The sequence below is a fragment of the Meles meles genome, chromosome 7 (genome assembly GCF_922984935.1).
Source record: "Meles meles chromosome 7, mMelMel3.1 paternal haplotype, whole genome shotgun sequence".
Lineage (NCBI taxonomy): Eukaryota > Metazoa > Chordata > Mammalia > Carnivora > Mustelidae > Meles > Meles meles.
This window is the reverse complement of record NC_060072.1, coordinates 103482682-103499994: the sequence shown is the minus strand read 5'-3', so window position 1 is coordinate 103499994 and position 17313 is coordinate 103482682. Positions and strand designations below refer to the sequence as shown.

At 39.2% G+C, this 17313-nt stretch overlaps 1 protein-coding gene across 3 annotated transcripts in view; it reads right to left on the bottom strand.

The window, feature by feature from the left end:
- Positions 1-17313, bottom strand: part of SRGAP1 (SLIT-ROBO Rho GTPase activating protein 1) — a 275341-nt gene that overhangs the window by 98136 nt on the left and 159892 nt on the right. For all 3 annotated transcript variants that reach the window (XR_006819647.1, XM_046012397.1, XM_046012398.1), the window contains exon 4: positions 6962-7024. Coding sequence is in view for 2 of the 3 variants with exons in the window: in XM_046012397.1 (XP_045868353.1) it covers positions 6962-7024 (63 nt within the window). In the remaining variant the exon portion in view is untranslated. The remainder of the gene's footprint in view (positions 1-6961; positions 7025-17313) is intronic.

Genomic DNA, 17313 nt, shown 5'->3' with positions numbered 1-17313 from the left:
TTATTTCTAAAGGCCCATTTAGCGCTTAAAATTCTACAGTCTACAATTCTACAATCAGCCTACAGTAGGATGAAATTCAGATAATCGCGTGAGTTAAAATCATGTATTAAGATATGTTGAAATAGATACAAGTGATTTAGATCTTGATTTTTTTGCCACATGACTTAATATTTTTACTGGTGAACATTTCTGGCCCATTTGGAGACAATAAATCCAAGCAAAATGCCCCTAATTTATTCTATGCATATCTGTTATCTCTATATATTTGGGTTTGATAAGCAATGATAAACAATGCAAAATACTGTACCCAACAAAAACAGAACATTCTGATTAAGATGTTAGCTACTAAAGCACTGTAACTACTTAAAAGTCATAAAACTGTATTTTGGAATTGTAATAGGAAAAAATATTCCTTGAGAAGAATTCTTGGTATGATACGTTCTTTTTTTTTTTTTTTAAGCTTTTATTTATTTATTTGACAGAGAGAGCACAAGTAGGCAGAGAGGCAGGCAGAGGGAGAGGGAGAAGCAGACTCCCCACTGAGCAGAGAACCTGCTGTGGGGCTCAATTCCAGGACCCTGGGATCATGACCTGAGCCGAAGGCAGCCACTTAACTGACAGAGCCACCCAGGCGCCCTGGTATGACACCTTCTTTAGAACTTTTTTGTTTTTTCTTAACTATACTTTCTAACATTTTCTTTTTCATTTCTAAGCCAAATAATTTTTTATCCCCAGTTCATACTGCTCACTTCTTTCAGAAGACAGTCTTATTTGTAATTCATAAGCACCAACCGTGACTGAATCTCAAATCTCAGAAAGAAAACGAAAATTCCAAGCAGGCACTTGGGATCATTTGGCTTCATTAATTAGCAGGGTGTCCTAAAAGGCATTTATATATAAAGTTCTTTTCAAACAGCTGTCCTCAGAGACTTATGCAATGGGAAAAATTTTATTAATCCCAAACATTTTGGGAGGAAAATGAAGCCAGGCTACATTAGCTAACTCAGTCTCCAAAGTCAGTCTGTGTCAACCCCAAGATTAGAATTCAGAAGTTGGCAGAGTCATCTGATCCCAACACCTCTCTCTCTTTCCATCGAAGTGTCTAGTAATAATATGCCAGAAGGATATATATAAACACTTTGTCAGCCCAAGATCTCTAAATAGATTGCTTTTTAAAAAAGTTTTCCAGGTGGCATCATGGAGAATGTGGTATTGCCCAAGAGGTTTTCAATTCAGGAGCTTTTCACATCTCTTTTCTACCTATTTCTCTTTGTTCAGTGTTTTGTTCTGAGATGAGACCTTTTCGTAGTCCATCTCAAAGGAATGAATTTTCATTTTCACTACAAAGATACGCATTTCAAATACTTAAAATGCCCTCCAGCTAAAATAAATACTTAGCCAAAAAATAAATAAATAAATAAATAAAAACCCTCTTTGAGGCTCAGAGAAAAATCTTCCCATACTCGGTGGCGGTGGCCGTGGCAAGTATCTTGGGCTCTCTCGGAATGACAGAAGGACGTTTCAACCTTGCCTTGGGCATGTTTCTTTGTTATAGAAGAATGCATTAGCTCCTGGTTCATGGGAGGCTCAGAAGCCAGCCAAGAAAGCTTTCCTCAGCAGTCCTCTGAGGTGGAGTTTTCAAGGAAGGGCTTGAAATAATAAACAGTGTCTTCCCTCTCAGCCCTTCTAAAAAATAATTAGTTTTTTATTTTATCATTTTAAACAGATAAGTGGTTCAAAGATATGTAAAGACCAGGGTGGATATCTGTGTACATGCAGCAACTCCGTTTTCCAAATCCCAGAGAAGATGCTCAGTGCCTCTGGGTTTGTGCTAGGACAGCCCTTCCATTTTCTAGTTACATTTGTTAGGCAAATCAGAAGTGCAGTCAGAAGGAGGAAACAAAGGTGAGTGGAGTATCCAGCAACAGATTCTTAGCAGTAATCACTGTGTATGGATAACACAGCTGCACAGGTGCTGCTGACACATATAACACTCAAGATAAAGGAAAGATTGTATCTTAAAGAGGCACTCCAAATGCACATATGCCAACACTAAAGCCTAAAGTGCAAAACCATTTGGGTTTCCCATTCTGTAACCCACCAGACTGTCTGGAAAGCTCAAATGAGTTTTTACAAGTATCCAGGAGAGCATGCAGTGTGAGTTTTAGCTAGGAGTTTTATCTATTAGATCACGTTCCACCCTTCCTTCCCCCACCTGGCCTGCCCCGCCTTCCCTAAGGCAGCTGTCAGATGGACGACTGATGGGCCTTAGGGACGATGAGGCTGGGTCTAGATTTTGGAGCATTCATTAACTGTGTGATCCTGAGCTAATCATTCTGAGCCCCAGTTCCCCTTCATTACATTGGGATTAGGAATACCTGCCTCCTAGGGCTGCTACAAGAAATGAATGGGATAATGCGCTTGCCTCATGATAAGGGTTGGATAAATCTTCATTTTCTCAATTCTTTCCTCATAATGCTAATGGAACCAGAGGATGGATTACCTCTTGACTCTAGCTAGCCATGTGTGTCACTGATGTATAGGGAGTGTGATGATCAATTACACATAATTACCGATCAATTTCATGTGGATTTATTGTGACCGTCTGTGTTAATCTTTGTTAGAATTTGCTTACTGAGGATGGTAAGCCCTTTGTTTTTTAAAATGGTGAGTATAATGCTGCAAAGCAAAGACATATTAATTTAGGACAGATCATTGTTTTTCTGCTAAAATGCAGCATAATCTGTTGAGATTTTGGTATGAGGGGAGTGTCTTAGCAATTTAAATCACTGTTTACCAGACTGATGAAGGCAAAATTTGCTCTGAATGCCCCCTCTGACTTTTCATGTCATCCTTGTTTTGTTTTTGTTTTTCCACCTCCCTACTAACCCAATGGCAGCCCTGATTTGTTTTTTTTAGGGAAAGTTGTCTTTTTTCCTTTTTTACAAAAGCAATATATATCCGTTATAAGGAAAAAGTGTACGTATGTGTATATATACATATATAAGAGTCATGTGTAATTACTGCTGATATCATCCCTGATATCTACAGACAAAGAGCTGTTACCATCCCCCCTCAACAAATGATGAAGAGGATGACATGACCAGGGTGACACTAACAGCTAACATTTACTAAGCATTTATTGTGGGCCAGGCACTGTTCTGAATGCCTGTATTAATTCAGCTTGATTTATCCTTTTAGTACTTAGACCTGCCATACTATACATATATTTGTTTATTGTCTTTTTCTGCCCACTAGAATATAAATGCCTTGGAAGTATATGGCCTGTTTTTACTCATACCTGCATCCCCAGTGTGTCCCAAAGTGCCTGGTACTCTAATAGGCATTTTAAAAATGTTGGGGGGAGCACTTGGGTGGCTCAGTCGTTAAGTGTCTGCCTTCAGGGGGCGCCTGGGTGGCTCAGTGGGTTAAAGCCTCTGCCTTCGGCTCAGGTCATGGTTGCAGGGTCCTGGGATCGAGCCCCACATCGAGCTCTCTGCTCAGCAGGGAGCCTGCTTCCCTTCCTCTCTCTCTGCCTGCCTCTCTGCCTACTTGTGATCTCTGTCTGTCAAATAAATAAATAAAATCTTTAAAAAAAAAAGTGTCTGCCTTCAGTTCAGGTCATGATCTCAGGGTCTTGGGATTGAGCTCTGCATTGCTTCTCCCTCTCCCTCTAGCTGCTATTCTGCCTGCTTGTCTGCACGCACTCGCTCTCTCTCTCTTTCTGTCAAATAAATAAATAAATCTTAAAAATAAAATAAAAATAAAAATTGTTTGTTGAATAAATAAATTAGTCTTCATAACAATGTGGGTGAACCTCACCCAATCTGGTGAGGGCCTGAATACAAAATACAAGAGCTGAATAAGAGAATTCGCTCTTCTTCCCTATGTGTCTGCAAGGTGAGACACGATCATCCTGAGGCCCTGTTTCTGCAAATAAAGGCAAGATTGAGGAAAAAATATAGAGAAGGGTATGAAAGTCCTCAAAGCCTTTCCTCCCCTTCTGGATGGCACTCTGATGCCACCATCCTCTCCCCTCATCCTCTCTGCTCAGAAGTCTGGCCTTTATGTCTGACGCACACAACCTCTACTCATAGGATCTGATAAAACACGGTTCACTCTAAGGTATAAATGATCATAAGGGATTTCTTTTGGCTCCTTCTGGGTGTTTGTATTTTAACCTTCTAATAGAGTGTTTGGAATAACCAAGAGGCCTCTGGGAGAAATATCTCTGGGTAAGGAAAGCCACACATAAGGCTGCTACTCTAAGGTTGACTGTAATTTTTTAAAAAGCACTCAGCGCTCATCAGCTATGCCGGTATAAGGAAGCTAATGTACTTTTAGATGTTTTTGACTCCGAAGGAGTATCAAGAGATTAAAAAAAAAAATAAAAAAAGGAAGGGAATTCAATAGTATCCTCAGTTGCTTAAGGCTACATATTTTGTACCTGTAGGTTTAGCAATCATTACTACATCATCTGCTGTACAAACTTCTATGCATGATGTAACTCAGATGGTCATCTGCCCATGACCCGTCAATGTTTGCACAAGAAAACTTAACAGCATTCCCCCAACTCCTGGTCCCCTGTTCAAATACTCCTCATCTTTTCTTCCCGAATGTAAGCTGAATATGTATATGAATAAGCTGTATATGTATATGTATAAGCTGAATATGTATAATGAATGTATAATGAATGTCTTGTCATTTCGACAAGACAGAATTTGTATATCTGAATATAAAGGGCAAGAGAGACCAAACACCATCATCTTTTATAGTGAACTGTGTATGCATGTGTGTGTATGTATAATGAAGGTCTTTCCCAAAGGAACATGACCGCTGACCTTGGATGAACATGCTCTCTGGTTAAGATCTTCCTTTTTCCAAATGTAGGCTCTACAGCCAGTGTGGAGTCCAATGTGGGGCTTGAACTCAAGACCCCAAGCTCAAGAGATTGGCCAATATCAAGAGTCAAATGCTCACTTCACTGAGCCACCCAGGTGCCTCAAGATAAATTTTTTTTCCCCAAGAGTTTAAAGTGATCTACAGACTACCTAATCTTCACACAGCATTTTACTGATTTTCCTCATACTCAATAATCAAGTTTACTCTGCCATTGTTGCTTTGACTAGTACTACTAGCTTCAGATAATAATCAATATTCTCTTGTCTATGATGTCATGACAATCAGCAGACCTATTTTTTTTTTTTAAGATTTTATTTATTTCTTTGAGAGAGATAGCATGAGAGGAGAGAGGTCAGAGGGAGAAGCAGACTCCCCACCGAGCAGAGAGCCCGATGTGGGACTCGATCCTAGGACTCCGGATCATGACCTGAGCCAAAGGCAGTTACTTAACCAGCTGAGCCACCCACGTGCCCATTTTTTGTTTTTTAAAAGATTTTATTTATTTATTTGAGAGAAAGAGAGGGAGCATGAGAGGGGAGAGGTCAGAGGGAGAAAGATCTATTTTTTAAAGTATTAGAGATTGATTTATATTTCTAGGCAAAACAATGTCCAAGCAAAAGGATTCACAAGGAAAATGTCACAAAGCTCTCATCTTAGAATAGTTCAGTGGAAGAAGATATAGAATTTCTTCTTTGGATACCTCAGAGGCATGATGTTCACTTAACTTTTAAATTCTAAATCCAGAAATGGTTGCCAACTTAGGGTATCAGAAATGAACAAATCACACAAAACCTATGAGATAATAAATGGCCTTTATCATCAAAAACTCAATTTCATTAGCACGGCGCCTGGGTGGCAGTTGGTTAAGCAACTGACTCCTGGTTTTGGCTCAGTTCATATCTCAGGGTCGTGAGACTTAGCCTCATGTGGGGCTCTGCACTCAGTGAGGCGTTTGCTTATGACTTTCTCTCCCTTTGCCCCTCCCCCACTCCCATGCATTCTCTTTAAAATAAACACATTTTTTAAAAAATACAAATTCACCACACATGTATGAAAAACTGGAAAGTGAATTTTATAAGAATATCACTCATTTTATAAATAAAAAGCTTAAAACTACAGTGTCTTTTAATTAGCAATTATCAATGGAGCATTAAAAACAATTTATAAAATTGCATTTTACACACACAGCTTTTTAAGAACAAATGGGATTTGTAAATCAAGAAACATATGTTAATAATGTTTCAGGTTTAATTTGCCTATAAATAAGAATTCAAATAATGTTGTACAATAAGAATGCAAATATCTATAGCTATACAAATTAATATTATTCATTTCTCATTATGTTGTTCTCTCTTTTAAAATAAAAACTCATCAAATTCCTCCAGAAGGAATTTGTGTTTAATAATATGATCATTAAGTGTAAAAAAATTTACATGGACATATGACTAATTCCAACCTGCAACCTGTTTTTTTTTTTTAATAAAATAGCTTTAATTTATTTAATTTCTTAGGATTATATACAGTAACCTGAATAAAATTTAAATTTAAAAAAGCAGATTATTGCCAAGGAGAAAAATATATACCAATATATACCTCCCCAAATGTAATTTTAATATATTAGGTCATTAACCAAACAATTTAACTAAAATGGGAAAAAAATTAATTAAAGTAACAGAATAAAGCAACTCTAAATTACTCAAATTCTGGAATGACTAATTTAAGAATAGTAACAATTTAAGACAAAATACTCTGGAATTATATATATGTACACATCACTATAATTCAACCAGTTAAAAACATGTCTTACTGGGACAATTATACTCTAGTTTCTTAAAAGTGTGCTAATTGCACATACATATTTATTAGAATACAGTCTCCCCAAATTGAGAGGATATGGCAAAATGTAGTAGTGTACATCTATCCACTTGTTTCCACATTTCAACCAGAGAAGCATCCATCAACATCCTAGTTTAGAATAAATTCTAATAAGAGCAATGTTTCTGCAAACCAAAATTCTAAACCAAAGATTCTTGCAAAAGAAGAAAGATTATGTGCTTACCGTATAGAGTTCATTAAGGACCTTCATCAAATCCTCATGAAGTTGGAATGCAATCTCTTTGCTCTATAATAAAGAAGAAATTAAGAATATTTAAAAAAGTAAAAGTAATAGAAACTTGTTTCTGAATTATATCTTAAAAAGTCCAGTGACTGAAAATAGAAGAATGTATATAATACAATGGAAGGTCAGCATATCTCTAATATAATAAACATCTTTAACCAAGCTGCCTTCTTTTTTTTTTTTTTTTTTAAGTTAGCTCTGTGCCCAACATGGGGCTTGAACTCAGGACCCTGAGATCAAGGGTCACATGCTCTACTGACTGAGCCAATGAGGCCCCCATGCCCTCTTTCTTTCTAATTACAATACAGTTAACACACAACGTTACATTAGTTTCAGGTGCACAACATAGTGATTCAACATAGTATGTCATGCTATGTTCACCACAAGCACAGCTACCATCTGTCACCACACAATGCTATTACAGTATCACTGACTATATTCCCTATGCAGTATCTTTAATCTCCATAACTTATTCATTCTATAACTGGAAGCCTGTATCTCCCACTCCCCTTCACCCATTTTTGCTCATGCCCCTTCCTCCCTCCCATGGGGCAACCATCAGTTTGTTCTCTGTATTTATGGGTCTGTTTCTGCTTTTTGTTTGTGCTTTTTAGATTCCAGATGTAAATGAAATCATGTGATATTTATCTTTCTTTGTCTCACTTATTTCACTTAGCATAATACTCTCTTGGTCCATCCATGTTGTTGCACGTGGCAAGATCTGACTCTTTTTTACGGCTCAGTAATATTCCACTATAGATATATACACCCCCCCCCCAACATCTTTATCCATTCATCTGTCAATGGACACTGGGCTGCTTCCATATCTTGGCTACTGTAGATAATGCTACAATAAACACAGGATGCATATGTCTTTTCAAATGAGTGTTTTCATTTTCTTTGGGTACTGGATCATATGATACCTGTATTTTTAACTTTTTAAAAGATTTTATTTTTTAAATTAAAAAAAAAGATTTTATTTATTTATTTTATAGAGAGAAATCACAAGTAGGCAGAGAGAGATGGAGAATCAGGCTCCCTGCGGAGCAGAGAGCCCGATGTGGGGCTCAATCCCAGGACCCCGAGATCATGACCAGAGGCGAAGGCAGAGGCTTAACCTACTGAGCCACCCAGGTGCCCCAAAAGACTTTATTTTTAAGTAATCTCTACATCCCATGTGGGCTTGAACACATGACCGTGAGATCAAGAGTTGCATGCTCCAACACCTGAGCCAGTCAGGTGTCCCTCTATTTTTAATATTTTGATTTCTGCAGTGGTTGCACCAATTAACATTTCCAGCAGCAGTGCACAAGGGTCTTCTTTCCTCCACATCCGTGCCTAACAGTTACTTATCTTTTTGATTCTAGCTAAATGGCCCTTTCTAGATACTAGACGTATGCACAAATGTCACTAGAGGCTGGACAGGAGGCAAATAAGTAGAGTACGAATGGCTTTCCCACCACCCAAATCAGACTTTAACAAGAAGAAAAAGTAAGTAAGTTCTCAGAACACAATTTTACTTAATTGCATTATTCATTAAAGAATCAGAAATAAAGGCACCTGGGTGGCTCAGTTGGTTGAGTGTCTGAGCCTTGACTTCAGCTCAGGTCTTTAAAAAAAAAAAAAAAAAAAAAAGATGAATTTCAGCATCCCATCTTAGTATTGTCACAAAGAAATCTTGTGATTCCCAAAAAGCTAGATTAGAAACCAAAACAGAAATTAATTCTCCCTTTCCAAAATAACTATTTGATTGACTATAATTTTAGTTTTAAGAAAGCACTTTCAAAACAGTGAGATGGTGAGGCCACTTATCATCCATATGCTTTTGCTTCTGTATTTATTAACTTCTTTTTTTTAAAGTTTTCATTTGAATCCTGGTCAGTTAGCATACAGTGTAATACCAGTTTCAGGTGTACAGTCTAGTGATTTGTCACTTCCATACAACACTTGGTGCTCATCTGCATTTATTATTTTCATTAAGAGGAAAAAGAGTTCTATGCTTTTGCTCAGTTGGTAAATAACCAGCATTCAAAACAGACTTCCCTAGGCTAATTCTGTGAGTTTGATGTTTGAGTATTGGAATATTTTTTTCCAGCAAATCTGTAAGCTATTTTAAAGGAAATAATATATCCAAATTAATTTTTATTTTCTCCCTGTTTTGAGTTCCTGATGTAGTCAGCTACAGAAAATGGAAAAAATGTAGTGTGGGCTTCAGCTACAATTTGAATCAAGAACAACATCCGCTGGATCATTTATGTGTCTCCCACTGGATGTCCACATGGGGGGTAAAGGGCCATATCTCGGCCAGCTCTAGGACTCTGGTGTCCTGCACAGTACTTGGGAATCAGGCCAGAACTAGGGGAAGGCAGGTGAGGCACCAACGGTATGGTATGTAAGGCGGGATTCCCTCCCTGGCTAGTGGGTGCACATGGGAAGCTTCCAATAAACGCTTGCTAAATAAACCCACACACCAGCTGAAATACTGTGTCTTTAATAGCTCAAGTAGTTACTACATCTACTGAAGGCTGGCCGCTGGTGAGAGAGGAGAAAGGAAAACCCCACAGGCCACTCTTAAGAAAATGTAAGGGGAGGGGTGCCTGGGTGGCACAGAAAGTTGGGTGTCTGACTCTTGCTTTTCGACTCTTGCTTTCATGGTCTTGGGGTCATGGGATAGAGCCCCATGTCGGGCTCTGTGCTCGGCGTGGAGTCTGCTTGGGATTCTCCCTCCCTCTCTCCCTTCCACTCATCCTTCCTCTCTCTCTCAAATAAATAAATCTTTTTTTTTTTTTTTAAATTTGGCAGAGAGATCACAAGTAGACAGAAAGGCAGGCAGAGAGGGAAGGGGAAGCAGGCTCCCTGCAGAGCAGAGAGTCCAATGCGGGCCTCAATCCCAGGACCCTGGGATCATGACCTGAGCTGAAGGCAGAGGCTTTAACTCACTGAGCCACCCAGGTCCCCTCAAATAAATAAATATTTAAAAAATGAAAATATTAGGATCTAGATGAAACACCGTCCATCTGCAAACCAGGACAGTCACTGGTCATGCCTCCCTCAAAGAAGGCCAAAGTGACGGAGCATAAACTCCTGGAAGATAAAACAGTGTGGAAAGATGACAACAGAGTAGTACCTGAACTTGGAGGAATTCAAATGCATTTGCAGCACTTGTCATGGGGTCTTCTTGACGCGATAAAGAGTACTGCTGTTTAGCAAGTTCCGCTAGCTTCTAACATCCTTAAATTGGAGTTAGAGACTTTGTGTTTTGCTGTGTCCCTGATATGTGAAGAGGTAGGTGAAGAATCACTCAAGAGTGAAAGAAAAGTCACAAGTGAGCAAATGAAGCCAACTGAAACTCATTTTATTTTCCTCGAGTCTTGGTTACTCTGACCGTATACGTTACATTGTAATCTCCTATGTCTTCAGTTTGGTGTTATTTTAATATCAAATTTCATGCAAGGATCTGGGTCACCAATTCAGAACTCTCTAATGGGATCAAAGGCCACTAAGTGACTCTGCTCAGCTGTCCACATTTCAGGTAGAAAGTCCAAAAATAAAGTATTTCTTGGCAAAGACTTAGGACAATAACAACAACAAAAAATCCCTTAGGTCCGATTAGCCCTGAACGAGAATATTTAAAATCAGATTGAAGACTAGGGTTTGGGGTGACAAGAGTTCTGCCAGGCTGTCCTAGGTCAAATATCTTAGAACAAGCAAGAAGATTCTTTGTACATTTCACATTTTATAAGATTTCAGGTGATGGGGTAGAAGAAATCTGGCTGGCATCACAAACTGCGCTCTATCAAGCATACTCTTACATTTTCCTTTCACCTTTTCCCAGAGGCCCTGAAATATAAAAAAAATTTGCCTGAGAGGCAGTATTCATAACACTTAAAAGCAAGGACTCTGGAGTCCCAATGCCTGGGTCTTAGGTTTCAAAGACTTTGGATTCCCGTGGGCCTCAGTTTCCAGATCTGTAAACCGAATATAGTCATTGTACCTATGTCACAGGTTGGTGGGAGCATACATGGAATTTAGATTAATACCTGACACACAGTAAACATCCCATAAATATTATAATTATTTCTTTCCCAGACACTATTTGTAATGACAACTTCCTCGAGCAAAAAGGCCATGTCATATTTTTCTTTCTCTTTTTTTTTATAGTTACCATGTAACCATTTTTTAAAAAAGATTTTATTTATTTATTTGACAGAGAGAGAGATCACAAGTAGGCAGAGAGGCAGGCAGAGAGAGAGGGGGAAGCAGGCTCCCTTTGGAGCAGAGAGCCCCATGCGGGGCTCGATCCCAGGACCCTGAGATCATGACCTGAGCCGAAGGCAGTGGCCTAATCCACTGAGCCACCCAGGTGCCCCATATTTTTCTTTCTCTTGATCTTCAAGGACACTTGCTGCACTGACTTTCATGTACAAAGGGGTTGGCAGATACTGGTTGATGTGATTTTGCTGTCCCTGCCCATTGTCTTGGCCGTTAGGACCCTCCAGGTGACACCCAATTTAGAAGGGCCCAAGTACTGTGTTCTAGCCCTCAGGCTTTATTTCCTCCATAGTCCTTTGCTAGGTATGTACACAAAACTCACCTTTCTCTGTTCCATTTTCATGGGGGTCACTAGTGGTACTTGATGAATTAATCGAACATATATCAGGAAATGGAAATTTCCTCAAGCCAACATGAAAAGATATATACAAATCAAGAAAGAGGACTTAAGGGTCCATGGGAATTTCAGATGTTCTGAAAAGTTGGTGGGGAGTTCCTTTCAGGTTGGTAAACCCCTACCTAACCTCATGACAGACCAGCGAAGCTGCTGCCCATGTGCTTTAATTCACAGTCCATATCCTCCATTATCTAGGAAGCAACTTCAAAATTAGCTACTCTCTTCCCACCACAACTTTAGTGTGCAAAGGTTGTTATACTGCACTCTGAAGCACTCATTCATGTGACTAATGCCTGAAACATGAATTCACGGCACATCTTCACAAATACGCAACCGGCTGGACACAACATCAAGTCCCCGTCTGAGTGCTGAGGCATGGTGTCTGTGCTGAGAGCATGGAAACGGTGAAGGGATCACCTCATGTTAGCCCCACCTCAACTTTAAACATGTCTCCAGGGATGCCTGGGTGGCTCCGTTGTTAAGCGGCTGCTTTCAACCCAGGATCCCAGGGTCCTGGGATCAAGTCCTGCATGGGGCTCCCTGCTCAGTGGGGAGCCTGCTTCTCCCTCTCCCCCTGCCTGCCTCTCGGCCTACTTTGCTCACGTGCTCCTCTCTGTTAAATAAATACATAAAATTAAAAAAAAAAAAAACGACCAAAAACATGTCTCCAAATTCCTATACTAACAGTGAAAAACAATCCTGTCTTCAAAATGCTACTCTGGACCCCAAAAGAAATGATCTTAAACCAAAACATGCCTGCTGGGGCACACGGTTAGTACATGGCAATATTCGACTAATAAATGGAAACTCTCCAATTAGAAAATATCTGGATTACTGAAGCCCATCAAAATTCAGTAGGTTAAATATCCCTCTGAATTCTGTTTCATTAAAAATTTGAAAACAGGGGCGCCTGGGTGGCTCAGCGGGTTAAAGCCTCTGCCTTCAGCTCAGATCATGATCCCAGGGTCCTGGGATCGAGCCCCGCATCGGGCTCTCTGCTTGGCTGGGAGCCTGCTTCCTCCTCTCTCTCTCTCTGCCTGCCTCTCTGCCTACTTGTAATCTCTATCTGTCAAATAAATAAATCTTTAAAAAAAAAAAAATTTGAAAACAGGGGCACCTGGGTGGCTCAGAGCCCGACGTGGGGCTCTCCGCACAGCAGGGAGCCTGCTTCCCCATCTTTCTCTCTGCCTGCCTCTCTACCTACTTGTGATCTCTCTCTCTCCCTCTCTCTGTCAAATAAATAAATAAATAAATAAATAAATAAATAAATAAATAAAATCTTTTTTTAAAAAATTGAAAACAGTGAAGCAGACCCTTGATCCTTGTACAAGAACTGCTACATAAGAAAGATGATACCTCTGTATTAAGGAAAGCAATGTGTCCCCTTACAAGAGAAAAGAATAACTATGAAATGATGCATGTTTGAAATCACGTGTTTTCTATGTTATTGGAGATTGGAAGATTAAAATTACTTTTGCAGGGTACCTGGGTGGCTCAGTGGGTTAAAGCCTCTGCCTTCAGCTCAGGTCATGGTCCCAGGGTCCTGGGATTGAGCCCTCCATCGGGCTCTCTGCTTGGCAGGGAGCCTGCTTCCTCCTCTCTCTCTGCCTCTCTCTCTGCTTACTTGTGATCTTTGTCTGTCAAATAAATAAATAAAATCTTTGAAAAAAAAATAAAATTACTTTTTCAAAGGGCAGGAGAGTCCCTTAAACTGCTCGGGTGTGGAGTTGGAAATGGGAAGATTTAGGTTTCTTCTCCCATTAATATGAGCCTATGTTAAGTTCCAGCGATGGCAAAACTTCTAATACATTAAAATAAAACTCTGAGATTCTGATCCAAAGGGAAGGAAAATGGTTAGAGCTTCAATTCAGTTGCCATTTACTGTCTCCAGTGTGTACACTGAGAGTTGAATACCAAGCTTATTTCTAATTATTTATTATTTATTATTGCTTTGATGTTTCGGACACCTCAGACATAAGTTTAAAATGAACAGTCCCAAGCTATTTACCTTTTCGCATTATAAAAATGAATTAAATACAATGAAGAACTCTAGAAAAATAGAGAATAGAGGGACACAACCATCACCATTATAGTTTGGTGTTTTTCCCTCAAGCTTTTCATCTAAACATGGGTCTGCACTGTAATCGTTCTATCATAATGAAGTATCTTTTTCTACTCTGCTTTTTTCCCCAGTTACAACACATTTCTCCATGTACTTACCTAATTTTCAGAACCATCATTATTGGATTCATATTAATGATACAGTGAATGTATATTAACCATTCATCTATTATGGTTACTGGTTTTTCCATTACTATTTTCCATTAATCATTCAACCATTTATTTACTTATTCATTCACTTTTACCACTCTGCCTTAAGCACTCTTAACTATTATCATAAGTGCTGGCCCGAGGGCATATCTTGCATTTTATGTTGTATCCCTAAGATCAATTCCCAGACATGAGATTAGCAGGATGGAAGCACTGACATTTCTAAGACCCCTGATACATATCAGAAGATCACTTTCTAAAAGGGTTCTAATGAATTTGTATTGCTTCCAGAACAACAGTGTCATTCAAGTCAGAATCTGGGGTTCATCCAAGATTCACTTCTCCCTAAAGGAGGAGTCACCAATCCTATCTATTCTGGCTGATCCATTCTTCTGCATGGCATTAGAATTAAAAAAAAAAAAAAATCTAATTATGTCCTTTCTCTGAGTAAGCCCTCCAAAGGCTGGCTCTAATTTTTCAGGATAGAGTTCAAAATTCTTAAATCACCCACAACCTCCCCTGCCTACTTAGCCTACTTCACCTTCCACAAATCTCAAATGATATCCTTCAGCCTGGTCATAAAAATGTCACCTCACCTGTCCTGATTTCACATCTCTGTATTTTCCCCATGCTGGCCCCCTCTGCCAGGACTCTCCTTTCTTTTCTTCCCTGCTACAGTCCTGTCTGCTACTCTGAAAACCTTCTCTTAATTTCACCTTGCCTCCCAAAGAAAGAAATGACATCTTCCCCTCTCTGTGATTTTTTTAAAAAGATTTTATTTATTTATTTTAGAGAGAGAAAAAGAAGGAGAGAGAGAGAGGGAGAGCATGAGAGAAAATAAGTGGGGGGAGGGACAGAAGGAGAGGGAGAAGCAGACTCGCCGCAGAGCAGGGAGCCCAATGCGGGCTTGATTTCAGAGCCTTGAGATCATGACCTGAGCCGAAGGCAGACACTTAATGACTGAGTCACCCAGGCACCCGCCCCCTTCTCTGTGATTTTATATTATGTTCATTTTTCACAATCTCTAGGCTGCATAAAATGGCTTCATACTCTAAAATCGAACTGCCTATTTTCAAACCTGTTATAGTCTGTGCCTAAGTTAATAATTTTGTGAGACCTCAGTATTTTTCAATGGCAAAATGGAGACACCAGTAGTTTCTACATCAGAGTTTTATTGGGTTGGTCCTTATTGCTACTTAACACAAAATGTGGCATATGGTGAATGTTAAGCTGTGCTACCCACTAATATTACACTTATATTTCTTTCTCTCCTCACAAACAAAGAGCGTTTCTTTGAGAGCAGGCACTATGGCCCAGGGCCTGCCTGGGTAGTTGGCATACTATGGATTCTAGATACTATGGATTTTAGATTTCTTGAATGAATGGACCCAGACCTGAGTAAATAAAGCATGGCTTCTGCCTTCCACAGTTTAAAATCTCATGGAAAAACCAGACATGCCAAAACAGCTTTTTATACAGAGCACTGTAATAAGCACTACGCTGTGTGGGCCCTGGCCAGGATCTCTAATCCTGGAGGCCTGCAGGCTTGCTCCCTGAAACTCCCAGAAATAAGAGAGAGAAAGGCAGAAGAAAGAGCATAATTAATATAATCACATGTCAGTACAGTGAGCAATAAATCAATGATCTACATGGTTGGATTAAATGACCAACTCAGATGGTTTCTGGCTTCTCACAGAGGAATTTTTGAAGTAAATCCATTGTGATGACCAGAATCCTGACCTTATGCTGAGTCAGAGTGAGAATAAGAGAGAAAGAAGAAAACCAGATTAAATATTTAATGAGAAGATTTTAAATGACTTTGGTGTCTCACGCTCAGTGAGTTTTGGATGTAAATTTTGGTTAAAAGGGTCAGTCCATCCTTCCACAGTGTGTATGCTTTTAAGTTTCCAAGGCTCCTGTTCATGTGTCTTTGTAATAATAGTTTCTTCTAAATCATGCAAATTCAGAAGACAGAAGCAGCAGCGTCCTCCAAAATGCCTAATGGGGAAAGTTAGGATGGTCTTAATGGTCTGAACCAAGCTTCTGGATAACATTTAATAGGGTTTCTGTACTTTTCCCTTCTCTCCGTCGAGGGACATGGTTTTGTGTTTATTACAACGCACAACTAAGTATGAGTGCATGGAATTAGCCTCACAATCTACTTCATTTCGGAGGAGAAAACCAATCAATATTCTGTTAGACAAACTCCATGCCATTAGAAAATGTAGGAAAATCAGAATCATAGATCATGGGAAACAGAACATCGTTCCGAAACAAGATAAAACTTAATTTTCAAGGATGTATCTGGAACATCTCCTAGAATATTTACTAATAAATTGCTAGGCAAATGTGGCATTTGGCATCTATGTGAAAAAGGTCTGCTGTTGCTTGTGTTTAGCCTGAAAGCCAACAATCTGAAAGATGCAAAATTATGTATACTGTCGCTCGTAACCTCCCAGGTATAAAAGCACCAGAACAGACAGATTGAGTAACTCAAGATTCACATTTAAAATCCCACAAGGAATAAAGGAGATGGGACAACTATTTTAATCTTCAGCTCGTATTTTCTCAACTCTTCAAGAAACAATTTTTCATGCTGGGGTTATTTCTCTACTCAAATGGTGATAAATTAGAAATATCTTCTCGGTGTCACTAAATGAATAATCACTTATGCATATATTCTCAGTAGCTGATATAAACAAACCCACCCAATTAAAAACAGAATGTGTGATGAAATTCTGGTTCAGGCTGTAATATAATTAACAAAAAATATATGAAATGTGTATTTCCACAGCATTTTCCAATATGCTGAACTTTACAAAGATTTATCAACTCAAACTTTATGAACATTTCTTTTTACTAGCATCATAAGAAAATGTTTATTAGCATGGAGAGGATATAATAATATATTTTCTATAGTACACGAACCCGAGTCTACAAATTTCTCACCAAAGCCAACTGTCTTTCTCCCCTGTGGTAGATGTCATGTGCAGGGATCCTAAGCCACACTGCTTCTCAGTGTGACCAAAAGCTCCTATCGATGGCACAGTTGGCTAGGGTTAAGAGTGTAGTCTGTGGTGAAGCCAACGAGACCACATCGTGTAGGGAACCACATTGTGTAAGATTTCAGTCTTAATAGCACTGCGGTAAGAAAAATCCAGGGACTACTTACAGAAATACATCAGTTAAGTAGATTTGCTCATTTATAAGTCATCCATTGAATTAGTAAGCAAAAGGCAGAGATTCTTTGAGATACTAATGAAAGTTCATTCATTCATGTGCTCCCTCATCGATTCATTCATTCATTCTACCAGTTTTTAGGAGTATCTTCTATGTGTCAAGGTTAGAAAAG